At 41.5% G+C, this 19,593-nt stretch overlaps 1 protein-coding gene across 1 annotated transcript; it reads left to right on the forward strand.

Moving 5' to 3' along the window:
• Positions 1–1,655: 1,655 nt before the first annotated feature.
• On the forward strand, positions 1,656–17,951 carry LOC115592926 (zinc finger protein 850-like). The gene is made up of 4 exons (XM_030436192.1): positions 1,656–2,814; positions 10,511–10,895; positions 10,980–11,197; positions 16,410–17,951. Exons 1-4 carry the CDS (start codon positions 1,861–1,863, stop codon positions 17,631–17,633), a joined length of 2,781 nt encoding a protein of 926 aa, XP_030292052.1. The 5' UTR covers positions 1,656–1,860; the 3' UTR covers positions 17,634–17,951.
• The last annotated feature ends 1,642 nt before the right edge of the window (positions 17,952–19,593 follow it).

A 19,593-nucleotide genomic window follows, 5' to 3' on the forward strand; every position in this document is an offset into this window, starting at 1 on the left:
AGGGATATGAGAGTGAGAGGAGAGATTTAAAATCAGCACTGCAAAGGTAAAAAGTGAGCGTCACGGTAGAGAACATGTTGCAAAGATCAGAAAGCATTAGGAGGTATGTGTGTAAATACTTGAGGGAAACAGGCTTAATGGATAGGGTTTAAGGTTTTGTTTTGTGTTCGTTTGGTTTGGTATGGTTTTATTTTTATTTTATTATTATTATTATTATTTTATTTTTTTTCTCTGTCATCTAATGTTCCACACTCCAGTCCGGTAGGTGGCGGCAATGCACCTATAAGCTGGATGCCAGCCGCCAATCAAATCCAGAAGAAGAGGAAGAAAAGCCTCCGCACTTCCCCTGTCGGAGCTTTAGAGCGTGGCACCCAGCGGAAGTAAATAGTAGCAGCTAGTAGCATTAGCTGGCTGTGTGTAATGAATGAAGTGAAGACGGTTATGAGTCACAGCGCAGCTCATTATTGAATGAGTAATTAAAGAACAATGAGTTCAGTTGAGAGTTTGAGAGAGTTCGTCAACGAGCGACTAACTGCTGCTGCTGAAGAAATATTCAGAGTTTTTAAAACAACTATCGTCCAGTACGAGGAAGAGATCGATCGGCAGCGCGTCATGCTGGATATCTGCCGGAAACCCCAAGTAAAGTTACACAGGATAGGTGAGTAAAAGTTTCTTATTTTAATAACACTAATGTTCAGAGCCCTGGAGTGGCCACAGAGGGGGACATATGCATCGCAGCCACGTTTCACTGCATGGAGCGAACATACGAGTGTTTCCCTCGTTTTGGTTCATTCCACTCCGGGACTCCGGAGGTTCTGAGTGTCAGCTGCACGGCTGGACTCCGTTCTATAGAAGACCGCGGCGAAACTCCGCTCAGAAAATGATGATTTTACACACGAAACGTTCTGAAAGATGTGTAGAGCACTAAAACTCAACAGAAAGAGGTGTGTCTCATTCAACCTGTTAGGAAGACATTTCGGCATTGAGTTTGAGTCAGTGGGTCAGATGAGATGGAATCTATAGGAAAAACAAAATACATTTTACATTCAAAAACATTAATAACAAATATCAGAGCACTAAAGTCCATATAACAAGGTGTGTCCTAATCACCCAGTGTATTAATACATTCAGCATCGGTTTGGAGTCAATGGGTTAAATCATAATTGTTTTTATTTGAGTCTTAAGTAATTTACTGATGGTTCCTAAACCCCTGTGTTTCCTTTTACTGCCAACACGGGGTGTCGTTTCATTATATATAAATATAAATATATAAGAGAGAGAGAGAGAGAGAGAGAGAGATAGAGAGAGAGAGAGATATATAGACAGAGAGAGAGAGAGATATATATAGAGAGAGAGATATATATAGAGAGAGAGAGAGATAATAGAGCTAATATTATTAATTCTCTGTCTTTTGTTCCTCCAGAGCTCCGACAGCAACATGTCTGTAAGGAGGAGGAGGTTCTCGCTGACCAGCAGCTCTGTAACCAGGAGAGGATCTCCAGTCTGGACCAAGAGGACCCAGAGCCTCCAGAGATTAAAGAGGAACAGGAGGAACTCTGCACCAGTCAGGAGGGAGAGCAGCTTGTACTGAAGGTGGAGACGGATACCGTCAAGTTGACTCCAGCTTATGAGGAAAGTGACCACAGTGAAGCAGAACCAACAAGTGACCACCAGCTCTTCTCTAACAACTCTCATGTAGCTGAGAGCCGAGACCAGAAAGGAGGAAAACATGGAGACTCAGGATCAGCTGGAGATGGAGAGCCGAAGAAAAAAGAAAGACATCACAGAAGCAAAAGTAACAGTCATAATGCAAAAAACTTTACCTCACCAGACATTCAACATAACACTCACCAAGGTGAAATGTTTTTCAACTGTGACACATGTGGAAAGACTTTTAAGTTTAAGTCCCAATTGAAGTCACACCTAAGAACCCACACAGGTGAGAAACCTTTTATTTGTGAAATTTGTGGGAAAGCTTTCAGCCTCGGTCCAAACTTAACACGTCACATGAAAGTCCACACAGGTGAGAACCTGTATTCTTGCAAAACATGTGGGAAAGCTTTTGGCCTCCGTCCAAACTTAACACGTCACATGAAAGTCCACACAGGTGAGAAACCGTATTCTTGCAAAACATGTGGGAAGAATTTTGCACTAAACAGTACCTTAACAGCTCACATGAAAGTCCACACAGGTGAGAAACCATATTGCTGCAAAACATGTGGGAAGACTTTCACACTAAACAGTACCTTAAAAGTTCACATGAGAACCCACACAGGTGAGAAGCCATTTACTTGCAACATATGTGGGAAAACATTCAGCCAACGTGCAGGCATAGCAACCCACATGATGGCCCACACAGGTGAGAAACCTTTTACCTGTGAAATTTGTGGGAAGGCTGTCAGAAGTCGTGCTCTATTAACTTATCACATGAGAGTCCACACAGATGAGAAACCGTTTACTTGCAAAACATGTGGGAAAACATTACGTGATTCATCTAGTGTGAAAAGGCACATGAGAATTCACACAGGAGAGAAACCGTTTACTTGCATCACATGTGGGAAAAAATTCAGCCAACGTGCATATATAGTAATCCACATGAGAACCCACACAGGTGAGAAACCTTTTACCTGTGAAATTTGTGGGAAGGCTTTCAGGCGTCGTGATCTATTAACAAATCACATGAGAATCCACACAGGAGAGAAACCCTATACTTGCAAAACATGTGGGAAAACTTTACGTGATTCATCTAGTATGAAAAGGCACATGAAAACCCACACAGGTGAGAAACCTTTTACCTGTGAAATTTGTGGGAAGGCTTTCAGGTGTCGTGCTCGGTTAACTCATCACATGAGAGTCCACACAGGTGAGAAACCATAATTTTGCCTGGGCAAAGTTTGTCTGATCAGAATCAGAATCAGAAATCAATCAATCAATCAATTTACATTTGGATGGCACTTTTCATACAGAAAGTAGCACATGCTTCACAGAGATTCAAAACCACAACAGAGATTAAAAGCAACACAGAAAATCAAGAAAAGAAAATCAAAAGAACCCAACCCTCCCACCCCCACAGATATGCACAGAGAGATAACCACATACATACACACTCATATACACACTCCCAGAGATACGCATACACACACACTAGTTGTCACTTAAGAGACATGGCCAGGCACTGAGACCTGAGGCGAGGAAGAAGCTACCTTTCGGGGCCAGCCACACTGAGAGAGATCACGATCCAAGGCCGCAGGGAGCACTGCCACAGAGACCACCCCAACCCGAGCAGACAGGAGGCCCCACACCAAGGTGCAGAGCCCTCTAGCCACCCGGTCCGAAACTGTCCATGGGACAGCACCCCCAGCAGCAGACCAGAGACAACTCCCAGTCTGGCAAGCCCCCATGAGGACACACTGGAGCTAAAAACAGATAGACTACAACAGTAAAAGGCAAAAAGCATAGAGGCTGAAAACATAAGGGACTAAAACAATACAGTAGGATGATATATGCAAATGCTAGGACTAACACAGCATAAAAGGAATTAAAGGAATCCTTTAATGTCCCACAGGTGGGGAAATTTGTTTGTCCCAGTAGCCAAACAACAGAATATTTCATAAGACAGAATAGCACATTTGTATTCACAAATATAGATGATAATTGAAGCTGCAAGCAGCGATGAACGGGCCTTCGCAGTCCACACTTGTCAGGGCATGCTGTCGTCAAGGCATGATGCTGACAGGGCTTGTTCACGCAACACCTTCCGTTATGGAAGTCGTTCCTTTAGAATTTGATAGCCTGCTCTCCCCGGTATTAAATAATGTGCACTGAAGTCAGGAGAACTCCCTCCAATCTACATAGAGAGCAAACAATGAGAGGAGTGCACTGCACGACGCTACAGACTCTTAAACAGAGGCTTGTATCCATTAACAAGGCAGCACTGCCCTCTGGTGGAGAAATCCTGTCCACTCAAAAGTCAACACATTCCAGCTGTTCTTTGGTCATTTAGCCATAAAATCAGCATCTATTGGCCGATTTGCATCACATTTTGCAGAAACCCTCATCAGGCCAAGCGACACAATTAGCCAAGGTATTGTGGTGATGTGATGTGTGTGTATTTGGTCAAGATCTGCAAGAATTTCTGTGTAATTGCAGCCGTTTTTAGTTTATTTTGAAATGCTTTTACATGCTTTTATTTTGATAAGACAAACCGGACGTGGTGTTTTGGTAGCTCCATAACATTCATGGAAAATGAAGAGTACCTGTAGCGGTGATGTTACCTGTTGGTTCGCTTTTTTTGTAATGCTTCGTGGTGTGGCTGCTGTGTGAAGGTGCTTTTTTGAGTAGTTTATGCTTAAGATTTGGATTCTGATGATTGCCTTATGGGGATGACTCTGCCGTTGATTGAGCAGGCTAAATTGGTCAATATTACCTTGTGTATTTTTATTTGTGTTTGCTACAGTGTTAATCAATGCTCTTTCTGTAATCACCGTTATAGCTGATGTTTTTTATTTGTTTAATTGAACTTCTAGTTTTACGTTGTGAATAAACATCAGTAAAGGAAAATGGAGTCTCACATCAGATCAATGGGCGGCATAGTCAAACACCTCTGCATCGGTGAAGACTCCGAGCGGATGAAGATGGAGTAGCTGTAGGCCACATGCGGTAAAGGGAAGTGCCACGTCATGACACTGTTCGTGTGAATACAAGTGGGAAACGAACAAGGCTACACAAGCAAGCACGTTAAGGAGCGCGTCTTGAGAGTAGCACAAGTTCTTGTTAGCTGCCATTAAGTTTCTATCGCTCAGACATTTCATTTGTGTTTTTCCTTAAAGCAGCAGTGGACATTTTTTTCCTGCAATTGATTATCTAGTAAGAATCAAAGAAGCTAGGTAGATAAGTAAATTCATCATTCTCCCAGTTGAATCCAAGATGTTTTAAGTTAATATCAAATTATTATTCATACAAGTGAGTTTTTTTGTGTTAAGACTGTGCCAAGAGTATTTACACCTTGTTAATTGCCGTTTTATTACTCATTAATTGAAGTGTTTTATTCTGATACTGTAGTGTTTTGATGTGCATTTTGCAAAAGGTAAGCTATGGTAATCAAAGAGAAATATATTTACATTTCATTTCAACATAACATTTCATTTCTTATCTGCACACATTAGAGAACAGAATACATTTATTCAAATTTCAACTCATCTAACACCCTGCACATTTAATATGTCACACAAAAAGGAAAGTACTTCTCTGCCAACAAATGGAAGTAACACTTCAACAGCTTAAAATGGTCCATGAGGAATAATGATACTGATGATCTGATTGATGAGATTGTTAATGCAATCAACACCATCCAAGCTGACATTGACAATACTTACCTTGAAATAAGAGCCATTTCAAGTCCTGAACCTGACATTTGGAGAATTAATGACACATGCCAGGCATTCACTAGGATTGCAAATATCAAGGCTCAAAACTTCCACAGTGGTGATGATTCAGAAGACATATCTTGTCAGTGTTTGACAGTACAGTGTCGGGTGTCTCCTCAGCTCAAACCGCTACGTCAAAGGCTTCTTCCAAAATATCCAGACACTCTTCCATCCTGTCCCTGAATGCAAAACATGCGGCAGCTGAAGTCATGGCCACAAAACATGTGATAAAGATAGCAAATGCACAACATCAACAAAAGGAAGAGATTCAAAGACTTGAGGTGGAAGAACAAATCTTAAAAGCTGAAAGAGAAGCTAAAGAAAGGGAAATTGACACAGAGAAAAAAGAGTTCAGCTTATAGCAGAAAGTGCTGATTGAAAAATGAAGCTGGAAGGGAAAAGAAGAGAAGTAGAAAGGCTAGAAGATGTTATGTTGCAGCACAAGCGAGACTGCAAGTTTATTCAGAATCTCTCAACCCGCCACTTGCACTTAACCCTTTAATTGATTCATTCTTTCCCTCCCATCAAGCACCAGTCTCCCAAGCTCTTCCTGTGCAACAAGCCAAGCCCAGTGGGACAGCACAGCAGACTCACACACACTGACACGGTCACGCACCAAGGAGCAGAGAGAGGGAGAACATCGACATGCCACGGCTTATGTATGATTTTCCAGGTGGTCATAAGACCCGTAAGTAAGGTGTGACTACTCGCGAGGGGCATTTTACTAAACTGCCAATTTCTACCTACTGCACATGCATAATTGCAGAACTTTAACTTTCAATGACATAATTGAAGAATCCTCAGAGGATCAATATACAAAGGAGAAATGACGCTGTTGTTGTTGTTGTACAATTTGTTGTACAATTTCCCCTTGAGAAGATGTCAAAATATGTTTATGTGTCTATCTTGATGCTGATTTGCCCATATTTGTTAACATTGTGATTAAAGGTCGAGTGAATCGGTTTCATGTGTCCCACTTATTATCGCTCCTCGTGTCCTGCTTTTATATAAACATATATGTTTAATACTTGTAGTTTTTACAGTGGCTTCCATGTATGTAACCATGAAGTTCAAAGTAGCAGTTTAGAAAAGAGTAGATCTGCACCTTAATACAAGGAGTACGCAAACATAGTATAAACACACTGTGTAGAGAAAAGAGTATTAAATATAGTTAATTAAATGAATTTAAAAAACATTTAAGAAATAGAAAAAAAAAATTAAAAGTCTCCTTGAGTCTGCTTAGCAGCTGAAAAACATTTGTTGGCCCAAATATTTTGCTCAAGTTTAAAACTGTAGTCAGATATGCATTAAACAAGTTCAGAATTAAATGATTTCAGTCTGAAGCGGAACTATAAGCCAGGAATAAAGCAGAGTAGATCTACACCTTGATACAAGAAGTACACAAACATAGTGCAAACACACTATGTGAAAAGAGTATGAAAATGGTGTTAAATACAATTAAATTAATTTAAATAACGTGTAATAGATGGTAGTCTTTCTGAGTCTGCTTAGTAACTTGTTGAGTTTTGTTGGCCATATCATTTTCTTTGACTTTAAACTGTAGTCAGATATGTTTTAAACAAGTTCTGAATTAAATGTCTTCAGTCTGAAGCGGAACTAAAAGCCTCCGCACTTCTCCTGTCGGAGCTTTAGAGCGTGGCACCCAGCGGTAGTAAACAGCAGCAGCTAGCAGCATTAGCTGCCTTTGTGTGATGAATGAAGTGAAGACGGTACTGAGTCACAGCGCAGCTCATTATTGAATGAGTAATTAAAAAACAATGAGTTCCGTTGAGAGTTTGAGAGAGTTTGTCAACGAGCGACTAACTGCTGCTGCTGAAGAAATATTCAGAGTTTTTAAACAACTATCGTCCAGTACGAAGAAGAGATCGATCGGCAGCGCGTCATGCTGGATATCTGCTGGAAACCCCAAGTAAGGTTACACAGGACAGGTGAGTAAAAGTTTCTTATTTTAATAACACTAATGTTCAGAGCCCTGGAGTGGCCACAGAGGGGGACATATGCATCGCAGCCACGTTTCACTGCATGGAGCGAACATACGAGTGTTTCCCTCGTTTTGGTTCATTCCACTCCGGGACTCCGGAGGTTCTGAGTGTCCGCTGCACGGCTGGGCTCCGTTCTATAGAAGACCGCGGCGAAACTCCGCTCAGGAAATGAAGATTTAACAAACATAATGTTCCGAAACATGTGAGGAGCACTAAAACTCAACAGAAAGAGGTGTGTCTCATTCAACCTGTTAGGAAGACATTTCGGCATTGATTTTGGATCAGTGGATCAGATGAGATGGAATCTATTGGAAAAAAAGACAAACATTTTACATGAAAACATTAAGAACAAATATAAGGAGTACTGAAATCAATATAACAAGGTGTGTCCTAATCACCCAGTGTATTAATACAATTCGATATCGGTTTGGAGTCAGTGGGTTAAGTTATAATTGTTTCGGGGGTTTTTTAAACTTTATTTTCCGTCAATCAATAAAAACATATACAACAATACAAAAACACAAGAGGGGGAAACACTACTTTGTCACATACAGGTCCCATTTTGTCCATCTTACACTATATAGCTCTGTTTTAATTTGTAGACTGTAGGTAATTTGTTCCATTTATCGGATATCTTCTACAATGTCCAGCCAGTGGGTCAGTTCTCAGCAAACTTCTTACCCATGACTCTCAGAACCCCCTTCCAAAATGACCGTATTTTAACATGACCAAAATATATGCCATAGTTAACCCTTTACGTAAAGGTGATGATCCTCTTGATCTTAATAACTTTAGACCCATTTCCATGATTAACAGTATAACTAAAGTGTTTGAAAAGTTAATTTGTTATCAACTATTTCAATATATTAATGACTTTGATATCTTCATACCAATATGGGTTCAGACCAAATTTCTCTACAGCCACTGCTCTCTTCTCCTCCTTGAAATGGCACCTTATCGTGGTGGAGGGGTTTGAGCACGTGAATGATCGTAGGAGCTATGTTGGCCGGGGCTAAATGCTCCTGGTTGGGTCTCCCGAGGCAAACAGCCCCAACGACCCAATCCCCGGACAGTAGCCGTTTTTAGACAGAGCACCAAGCCGCCAATTTGCCCGTCCTTTTGGCAGCTCGGTCCGCGGTTTTAGAAGGAGGGCGGCAAATTGGGGGTCTGTTGTGGTCCGCCGATATTCCGCCTCGGAGGGTACACTTATTTCCGCCTCGACTGCTATCTAAAAGCGAGGCGGAAATGTGCCGGCCTCTGCGTGAGGTGGGTGGAGGTGTCAATGACCTGCACTGTTGGGCGACCCACAGCCGGGGAGTTTTAAAACCAGGAAACAGCTGATCACAGCAGTCAGTCCTTCATTTCACCCGCGGACATTAAGATGAACAACTGGACAGCCGCTGAGGTCCAGGAGATGCTAGCGACTCCTCGGTCTCTGTAGCTGTTCAGTTGTGTTAGCTTGTTTTTGTGTCCGAAAGCTAAGACCGGCCGCTACTTTCAAATTAAAAGCCCCCTGCTAAGAACCCAGTTCTAAACTCCAATGGGGTGCAATGTAAAGCTCCTTTTTGAAGACAAATTCTATGTCATCATTCACATCCCAAATTCGAGCTTCACGTCACGTCACATGTTTACGCCTACCTCAGAGGCAACTTTTGGAAAAGGAGGAATATTACGCCTCCGTTTTAGAAAGACAGGCCGGCACATTGCCGCCCTTACCTTGGAGCAAATGTGCTGCCTTTTCTATCTAAAAAGGGCGAGTGACTCCAGCCATCAGGACATGGAATGTCACCTCGCTGGGGGGGAAAGAGCCTCAGCTAGTGCGGGAGGTTAAGCGTTACCGGCTAGAGATAGTTGGGCTCACCTCCACGCACAGTCTGGGCTCTGGAACCCAACTTCTTGAGATAGGCTGGACTTTCTTCTACTCTGGAGATGCTTGCAGTGAGAGGTGGCGAGCTCATAGCTCCCCAGCTCAGCTGCCATGTGTTGGAGTTCACCCTGGTGAACGAGAGGGTTGCCTCCCTGCGCCTTCGGGTCAGGGATAGGTTTGTCACTGTTGTTTTGGCTTATGAGCCGAACAGCAGTGCAGAGTACCTGGCCTTCTTGAAGGCCCTGGGAGGGGTACTGGAAAGTGCCACAACTGGGGACCCCGTCGTTCTACTGTGGGACTTCAATGCTCACGTGGGGGACAGTGTTATCCGAAGGGATGTGATTGGGAGGAACAGCCTCGATCTGAACCCGAGTGGTGTTTTGTTACTGGACTTCTGTGCTAGTCACAGTTTGTCCATAACAAACACCATGTTCAAGCATAAGGGTGTCCATTTGTGCACCTGGCACCAGATGTCCTAGGACGGAGGTCAAGATTGACGTTGTAGTCGTGTCATCTGACCTTCGGCCGTATGTCTTGGACACTCTGGTGAAGAGAGGGGTTGAGCTGTCAACTGATCACCACCTGGTGGTGAGTCAGATCCGCTGGCAGGGGAGGAAGCTGGACAGACTTGGCAGACCCAAACACATTGTGAGGGTTGAGATCTATCTATCTATCTATCTAACTATCTATATAATGACATACATATGACTGTATATATTATGAATTCTCTGTCTTTTGTTCCTCCAGAGCTCCCACAGCAACATGTCTGTAAGGAGGAGGAGGTTCTGGCTGACCAGCAGCTCTGTAACCAGGAGAGGAACTCCAGTCTGGACCAAGAGGACCCAGAGCCTCCAGAGATTAAAGAGGAACAGGAGGAACTCTGTACCAGTCAGGAGGGAGAGCAGCTTGTACTGAAGGTGGACACGGATACCGCCATGTTGACTCCAACTTATGAGGAAAGTGACCACAGTGAAGCAGAACCAACAAGTGACCACCAGCTCCTCTCTAACAACTCTCATGTAGCTGAGAGCCGAGACCAGAAAAGAGGAAAACATGGAGACTCAGGATCAGCTGGAGATGGAGAGCAGAAGAAAAAGAAAAGACATCACAGAAGCAAAAGTCAAAGTGATAATGCAAAAAACTCTACCTCATCAGACATTCAATATAACACTCACCCAGGTGAAAAATCTTTCAACTGTGACACATGTGGAAAGACTTTTCAGTTTAAGTCCCAATTGAATTCACACCTAAGAATCCACACAGGTGAGAAACCGTATTCTTGCAAAACATGTGGGAAAGCTTTCGTGACAAACAGTAACTTAACAGTTCACATGGGAACCCACACCGATGACAGGCCATATTCTTGCCAAACATGTGGGAAAGATTTCAAGTCTCAGAGTCATTTGATTAAGCACAGGAGAACCCACACAGGTGAGAAACCGTATAGTTGCAAAACATGTGGGAAAGCTTTCAGCCAACGTACAGGCTTTGTAGACCACATGAGAATTCACACGGGTGAGAAACCGTTTACTTGCAAAACATGTGGGAAGACTTTCACGCTAAACAATAACTTAAAAGTTCACATGAGAACCCACACAGGTGAGAAGCCATTTACTTGCAACATATGTGGGAAAGCATACAGTCAACGTACAGGCATAACAACCCACATGATGGCCCACACAGGTGAGAAACCTTTTACCTGTGAAATTTGTGGGAAGGCTGTTAGAAGTCGTGCTCTATTAACTAATCACATGAGAGTCCACACAGATGAGAGACCGTTTCCTTGCAAAACATGTGGGAAAACATTACGTGATTCATCTAGTGTGAAAAGGCACATGAGAATTCACACAGGAGAGAAACCGTTTACTTGCATCACATGTGGGAAGAAATTCAGCCAACGTGCATATATAGTAATCCACATGAGAACCCACACCGGTGAGAAACCTTTTACCTGTGAAATTTGTGGGAAGGCTTTCAGGCGTCGTGATCTATTAACAAATCACATGAGAATCCACACAGGAGTGAAACCTTTTACCTGTGAAATTTGTGGGATGGCTTTCAGGCGTCGTGATCTATTAACAAATCACATGAGAATCCACACAGGAGAGAAATCGTATACTTGCAAAACATGTGGGAAAACTTTACTTGATTCATCTAGTATGAAGGGACACATGAAAACCCACACAGGTGAGAAACCTTTTAAATGTGAAATTTGTGGGAAGGCTTTCGGGTATCGTGCTCGGTTAACTCATCACATGAGAGTCCACACAGGTGAGAAACCATAATTTTGCCTGGGCAAAGTTTGTCTGATCAGAATCAGAAATCAATCAATCAGTCAATTTACATTTGGATGGCACTTTTCATACAGAAAGTAGCACATGCTTCACAGAGATTCAAAACCACAACAGAGATTAAAAGCAACACAGAAAATCAAGAAAAGAAAATCAAAAGAACCCAACCCTCCCACCCCCACAGATATGCACAGAGAGATAACCACATACATACACACTCATATACACACTCCCAAAGATACGCACACACAGACACACACACACACACACACACACAGACCCACACACTCACACCCACATTAGTTGTCACATAAGAGACATGGCCGGGCAATAAGACCTGAGGCGAGGAAGAAGCTACCTTTCGGGGCCAGCCACACTGAGAGAGATCACGATCCAAGGCCGCAGGGAGCACCGCCACAGAGACCACCCCAACCCGAGCAGACAGGAGGCCCCACACCAAGGTGCAGAGCCCTCTAGCCACCCGGTCCGAAACTGTCCATGGGACAGCACCCCCAGCAGCAGACCAGAGACAACTCCCAGTCTGGCAAGCCCCCATGAGGACACACTGGAGCTAAAAACAGATAGACTACAACAGTAAAAGGCAAAAAGCATAGAGGCTGAAAACACAAGGGACTAAAACAATACAGTAGGATGATATATGCAAATGCTAGGACTAACACAGCATAAAAGGAATTAAAGGAATCCTTTAATGTCCCCCAGGCGGGGAAATTTGTTTGTCCCAGCAGCCAAACAACAGAATATTTCAAAAGACAGAATAGCACATTTGTATTCACAAATATAAATAATAATTAAAGCTGCAAGCAGCGATGAACGGGCCTTCGCAGTCCACACTTGTCAGGGCATGCTGGAACGAGGCATGATGCTGACGGGGCTTGTTCACGCAACACCTTCCGTTGTGGAAGTCGTTCCTTTATAATTTGGTATCCTGCTCTCCCCGGTATTAAATAATGTGCACTGAACTCCCTTCAATCTACATAGAGAGCAAACAATGAGAGGAGTGCACTGCATGACACTACAGACTCTTAAACAGGCTTGTATCCATTAACAAGGCAGCACTGCCCTCTGGTGGAGAAAGCCTGTCAACTCAAAAGTCAACACATTCCAGCTGTTCTTTGGTCATTTAGCCATAAAATCGCCATCTATTGGCCGATTTGCATCACATTTTGCAGAAACCCTCATCAGGCCAAGCAACACAATTAGTCAAGGTATTGTGGTGATGTGATGTGTGTGTATTTGGTCAAGATGTGCAAGAATTTCTGTGTAATTGCAGCTGTTTTGAGTTTATTTTGAAATGCTTGTACATGCTTTTATTTTGATAAGATATAAGCCGGAAGTGGTGTTTTGGTAGCTCCATAAGATTCATGGAAAATGAAGAGTACCTGTTGGTTCGCTTTTTTTGTAATGCTTCGTGGTGTTGCTGCTGTGTGAAGGTGCTTTTTTGAGTAGTCTATGCTTAAGATTTGGATTCTGAGGATTGCCTTTGGGGGATGACTCTGCCGTTGATTGAGCAGGCTAAAGTGGTCAATATTACCCTGTGCAAATGTATTGGTGTTTGCTACAGTGTTAATCAATGCTCTTTCTGTAATCACCGTTTGTAAATGATCTTTAATATGAGCATAGTATTTCTGTAAATGTGTTTTTATGCTTACTTATTAACATTCTTTAAAGCCAGGCTTTTATTTTTTATATATTAAGCAGACGTTACATTCAGTGCTTTTATTTTGAAAGCGTCTAGCCGAGACCTTGTACACATCCGGTGCTTTTGGACTTTACCGCGGTAGGAAAAGTGTGTCTGCAAGGATAAGAGTGTCTTCAATGCTAAAGTGTGCCTAACTCACATGAAACGCCCTAGCACCTGGCTAATAAGGGGCACAAGGTTTGTTTTGTTACCTTTTCATGCCATATTTATGTCCGGCTCGAGTTCGGTTGCCGTGGATATTTTCATGTATAAAACGTGTTGTGGTCAGCGGTAGCTACTATTAGCATCGGCCAAGCTGCCGTGTCGGTCTGTATTGGAAATGAGATGAAGCTATAAGCTAACTCGTAGGTTGTTTTATTAATGCAACAGGACGTATTTTGTCTGTTTTATGTGAGGTCTGCTAAGGTTAAAAACTGTTTATTGAGTTAAAAACGAACGGTTGAAAATGCTAATTTCATGTTAAATATTGTTTTATATTGCACTCTGTGGGAGGTTGTCCTTCAGTTAAAATGTGAATTTTCCTTCATGATTGTAACATCAATCGTAGCAGTTAAAATATATATTTAAATTCATGCAGTAAAACCTGTGAGTCTACAATGAGTTTATTAAAATAGATAAAAGGAGAGTCAACTTACATGATTGTTTACGAGATAAAAGCAGTTAAAAATAACTTAATTTAAAGGCAACTGTATTTTATTTTCTTCTTTCATAGCTCTTACGGTGTGTTTACATTGAATACGGTCCAAGGAATAAAGCATTGTGAACCATCAGTTTGAGAGTTCGACCATCATTTAGCCGGGGATGCTACACCGTTATATCTGATGTTGTTTTTTATTTGTTTAGTTGAACTTCTAGTTTTACGCTACGAATAAACATCAGTAAAGGAAAATGGAGTCTCACATCAGATCAATGGGCGGCATAGTCAAACACCTCTGCATCGGTGAAGACTCCGAGCGGATGAAGATGGAGTAGCTGTAGGCCACATGCGGTAAAGGGAAGTGCCACGTCATGAACTGTTAGTGTGAATACAAGTGGGAAACGAACAAGGCTACACAAGCAAGCACGTTAAGGAGAGCGTCTTGAGAGTAGCACAAGTTCTTGTTAGCTGCCATTAAGTTTCTATCGCTCAGACATTTCATTTGTGTTTTTCCTTAAAGCAGCAGTGGACATTTTTTTCCTGCAATTGATTATCTAGTAAGAATCAAAGAAGCTAAGTAGATAAGTATATTCATCATTCTCCCAGTTGAATCCAAGATGTTTTAAGTTAATATCAAAGTATTATTCATACAAGTGAGTTTTTTTGTATTAAGACTGTGCCAAGAGTATTTACACCTTGTTAATTGCCGTTTTATTACTCATTAATTGAAGTGTTTTATTCTGATACTGTAGTGTTTTGATGTGCATTTTGCAAAAGGTAAGCTATGGTAATCAAAGAGAAATATATTTACATTTCATTTCAACATAACATTTCAATTCTTATCTGCACACATTAGAGAACAGAATACATTTTATTCAAATTTCAACTCATCTAACACCCTGCACATTTAATATGTCACACAAAAAGGAAAGTACTTCTCTGCCAACAAATGGAAGTAACACTTCAACAGCTTAAAATGGTCCATGAGGAATAATGATACTGATGATCTGATTGATGAGATTGTTTATGCAATCAACACCATCCAAGCTGATGTAGGATTTTCCAGGTGGTCATAAGACCTGTTAAGTAAGGTGTGACTACTCACGAGGGGCATTTTACTAAACTGCCAATTTCTACCTACTGCACATGCATAATTGCAGAACTTTAACTTTCAATGACATAATTGAAGAATCCTCAGAGGATCAATATACAAAGGAGAAATGACGCTGTTGTTGAATGTGTACAATTTCCCCTTGAGAAGATGTCAAAATATGTTTATGTGTCTATCTTCATGCTGATTTGATCATATTTGTTAACATTGTGATTAAAGGTCGAGTGAATCGGTTTCATGTGTCCCACTTATTATCGTTCCTCGTGTCCTGCTTTGATATAAACATATATGTTCAATACTTGTAGTTTTTACAGTGGCTTCCATGTATGTAACCATAAAGTTCAAAGTAGCAGTTTAGAAAAGAGTAGATCTGCACCTTAATACAAGGAGTATGCAAACATAGTATAAACACACTGTGAAAAGAGTATTAAATATAGTTAATTAAATGAATTTAAATAACATTTAAGAAATAGAAAAAAAAACTAAAAGTCTCCTTGAGTCTGCTTAGCAGCTGAAAAACATTTGTTGGCCCAAATATTTTGCTCAAGTTTAAAACTGTAGTCAGATATGTATTAAACAAGTTCAGAATGCAATGATTTCAGTCTGAAGCGGAACTAAAAGCCAGGAATAAAGCAGAGTAGATCTACACCTTAATACAAGAAGCACACAAACATAGTGTAAACACACTGTGTATGAAAATGGTGTTAAATACAATTAAATTAATTTAAATAACGTGTAATAAATGGAAAAATAATTTGAAGTCTTTCTGAGTCTGCTTAGTAACTAGATAACTTTTGTTCGCCTTATCATTTTCTTTGAGTTTAAAACTGTAGTCAGATATGTATATATTATGAATTCTCTGTCTTTTGTTCCTCCAGAGCTCCCACAGCAACATGTCTGTAAGGAGGAGGAGGTTCTCGCTGACCAGCAGCTCTGTAACCAGGAGAGGAACTCCAGTCTGGACCAAGAGGACCCAGAGCCTCCAGAGATTAAAGAGGAACAGGAGGAACTCTGTACCAGTCAGGAGGGAGAGCAGCTTGTACTGAAGGTGGAGACGGATACCGCCATGTTGACTCCAACTTATGAGGAAAGTGACCACAGTGAAGCAGAACCAACAAGTGACCACCAGCTCCTCTCTAACAACTCTCATGTAGCTGAGAGCCGAGACCAGAAAGGAGGAAAACATGGAGACTCAGGATCAGCTGGAGATGGAGAGCCAAAGAAAAGACATCACAGAAGCAAAAGTCAAAGTGATAATGCAAAAAACTCTACCTCATCAGACATTCAACATAACACTCACCCAGATGAAAAATCTTTCAACTGTGACACATGTGGAAAGACTTTTCAGTTTAAGTCCCAATTGAATTCACACCTAAGAATCCACACAGGTGAGAAACCGTATTATTGCAAAACATGTGGAAAAGCTTTCAGCCTCTGTACAAACTTAACACGTCACATGAGAACTCACACAGGTGAGAAGCCTTTTGCCTGTGAAATTTGCGGGAAAGCTTTCAGCCTCCGTTCAAGCTTAGCTGTTCACATGAGCGTCCACACAGGCGAGAAACCGTTTACTTGCAAAACATGTGGGAAAGCTTTCGTGACAAGCAGTAACTTAACAGTTCACATGAGAACCCACACAGATGACAGGCCATATTCTTGCCAAACATGTGTGAAAGATTTCAAGTCTCAGAGTCAATTGATTAACCACAGGAGAACCCACACGGGTGAGAAACCGTTTAGTTGCAAAACATGTGGGAAAGCTTTCAGCCAACGTGCACGCATCGCAGACCACATGAGAATTCACACGGGTGAGAAACCGTTTACTTGCAAAACATGTGGGAAAGCCTTCACGCTGAACAATACTTTAAAAATTCACATGAGAACCCACACAGGTGAGAAACCTTTTACCTGTGAAATTTGTGGAAAGTGTTTCAGGAGTCGTACTGGATTAACTGATCACAAGAAAGTCCACACAGGTGAGAAACCGTTTACTTGCAAAACCTGTGGGAAAGCTTTCAAGCTAATCAGTACCTTAAAAAATCACATGAGAATCCACACAGGTGAGAGGCCATATTCTTGCCAAACATGTGGGAAAGATTTCAAGTCTCATGGTGAATTGAATCAACACATGAGAACCCACACAGGTGAGAAACCGTTCACCTGCAAAACATGTGGGAAAGCTTTCAGATATTATACTTCCTTAAGAAGTCACATGAGAATTCACAGAGGTGAGAAGCCGTTTACATGCAAGACATGTGGGAAAGATTTCAGGATTCATAATCAATTAACAGTGCACATGAGAACCCACACAGGTGAGAAGCCATTTATTTGCAAAAAATGTGGGAAAGCTTTCAGCCAACGTGCAAACTTAACAGTTCACATGAGAGTCCACACAGGTGAGAAGCCGTATTCTTGTATAACATGTGGGAAAGATTTCAGGATTCATAGCCAATTAACAGTCCACATGAGAACCCACACAGGTGAGAAGCCATTTACTTGCAAAAAATGTGGGAAAGCGTTCAGCCAACGTGCAAACTTAACAGTTCACATAAGAACTCACACAGGTGAGAAATCGTAACCTTGCAAGACCTGGGGAAAGATGGTCTGATCAGTCTGCTTTGATGAGACATTTGATGACATGTACAGGCGAGTAGCCTAGTATTTCCAAAATATGTTGGAGGTGGTTCAGTTCTAGTGTTTCACATGTAATTGCAGAACTTGAACTTTAAATGACTTACTTGAAGAATCCTTAGAGGATCAATATACACAGGAGAAATGATGAGCTGACGCTGAATGTGTACAATTTTCCCTTGAGAAGATGTCAAAATATGTTTGTGTCTATCTTCATGCTTTTTTGTCCATATTTGTTACGGTGATGATTAAAAAGTCGAGTGAATCGGTCTCATGTGTCCCACTTATTATCGCTCCTCGTGTCCTGTTTTTATATAAACAGTTATATGTTAAATATGTGTAGTTTTTACAGTAGCTTCCATGTATGAAACCAAAATGTTAATAAAGTTAGCAGTGTAGAAAAGAGTACCACATTTCTTTGTGGAGTTAAGCAGAGTAGATCTACACCTTAATACAAGGAGCACACAAACATAGTGTAAACACACTGTGTGAAAAGGGTATGAAAATGCTGTTAAATATAGTTAATTAAATTAATTTAAATAACATGTAAGAAATGGACAAGAGAAGTTAAATTATTTTTGAGTCTGCTTAGCAACTGGAGAACTTTTGTTGGCCCAAATATTTTGCTCAAGTTTAAAACTTTAGTCAGATATGTTTTAAAGAAGTTCTGAATTAAATGTCTTCAGTCTGAAGCGGAACTAAAAGCTTCCGCACATCCCTTGTCGGAGCTATAGAACGTAGCACCTAGCGGAAGTAAACAGTAGCAGCTAGTAGCATTAGCTGGCTGTGTGTAATGAATGAAGTGAAGACGGTACTGAGTCACAGCGCAGCTCATTATTGAATGAGTAATTAAAGAACAATGAGTTCAGTTGAGAGTTTGAGAGAGTTTGTCAACGAGCGACTAACTGCTGCTGCTGAAGAAATATTCAGAGTTTTTAAAACAACTATCGTCCAGTATGAGGAAGAGATCGATCGGCAGCGCGTCATGCTGGATATCTGCTGGAAACCCCAAGTAAAGTTACACAGGATAGGTGAGTAAAAGTTTCTTATTTTAATAACACTAATGTTCAGAGCCCTGGAGTGGCCACAGAGGGGGACATATGCATCGCAGCCACGTTTCACTACATGGAGCGAACATACGAGTGTTTTCCTCGTTTTGGTTCATTCCACTCCGGGACTCCGGAGGTTCTGAGTGTCCGCTGCACGCATGGGCTCCGTTCTATAGAAGACCGCGGCGAAACTCCGCTCAGAAAATGATGATTTTACACACAAAACGTTCCGAAACATGTGAGGAGCACTAAAACTCAACAGAAAGAGGTGTGTCTCATTCAACCTGTTAGGAAGACATTTCGGCATTGATTTTGAGTCAGTGGATCTGATGAGAACGAATCTATTGGAAAAAACATTTTACATCAAAAACATTAAAAACAAATATGAGGAGCACTAAAGTCCATATAACAAGGTGTGTCCTAATCACCCAGTGTATTAATACAATTCGGCATCGGTTTGGAGTCAATCAATGGGTTAAATCATAATTGTTTCTGTTGAAGTCAGACAGTAATCTATTGATGGTTCCTAAGTGAAACCCCTGTGTTTACTGCCAACACATGGCGTCGTTTTATTTTGCCTCAGTGTGTTTAATTGTATTCCTCAAATCAACCGACTTCACTACAAAGTGTGATTGGTTTTGTTTTCTGGAACTGAATATTACTTAACTTTATGTTTTAGGTGATGATGGGCATCGGCACCTCAGCTCGGTGCAATCCAGGATGACTGTAGAGTGTCTGCATAGTCCCTGAACTCTGGAGGCAAATGTTCCCTGATTTTCTCCTCTGGTATCCAGATCCTCACTGACCCAAGTAGAGAGTACATAAAGTTGCTCCAAATTGTTATCATGTGACTGACTG

Source organism: Sparus aurata, chromosome 12 (assembly GCF_900880675.1).
Source record: "Sparus aurata chromosome 12, fSpaAur1.1, whole genome shotgun sequence".
Lineage (NCBI taxonomy): Eukaryota > Metazoa > Chordata > Actinopteri > Spariformes > Sparidae > Sparus > Sparus aurata.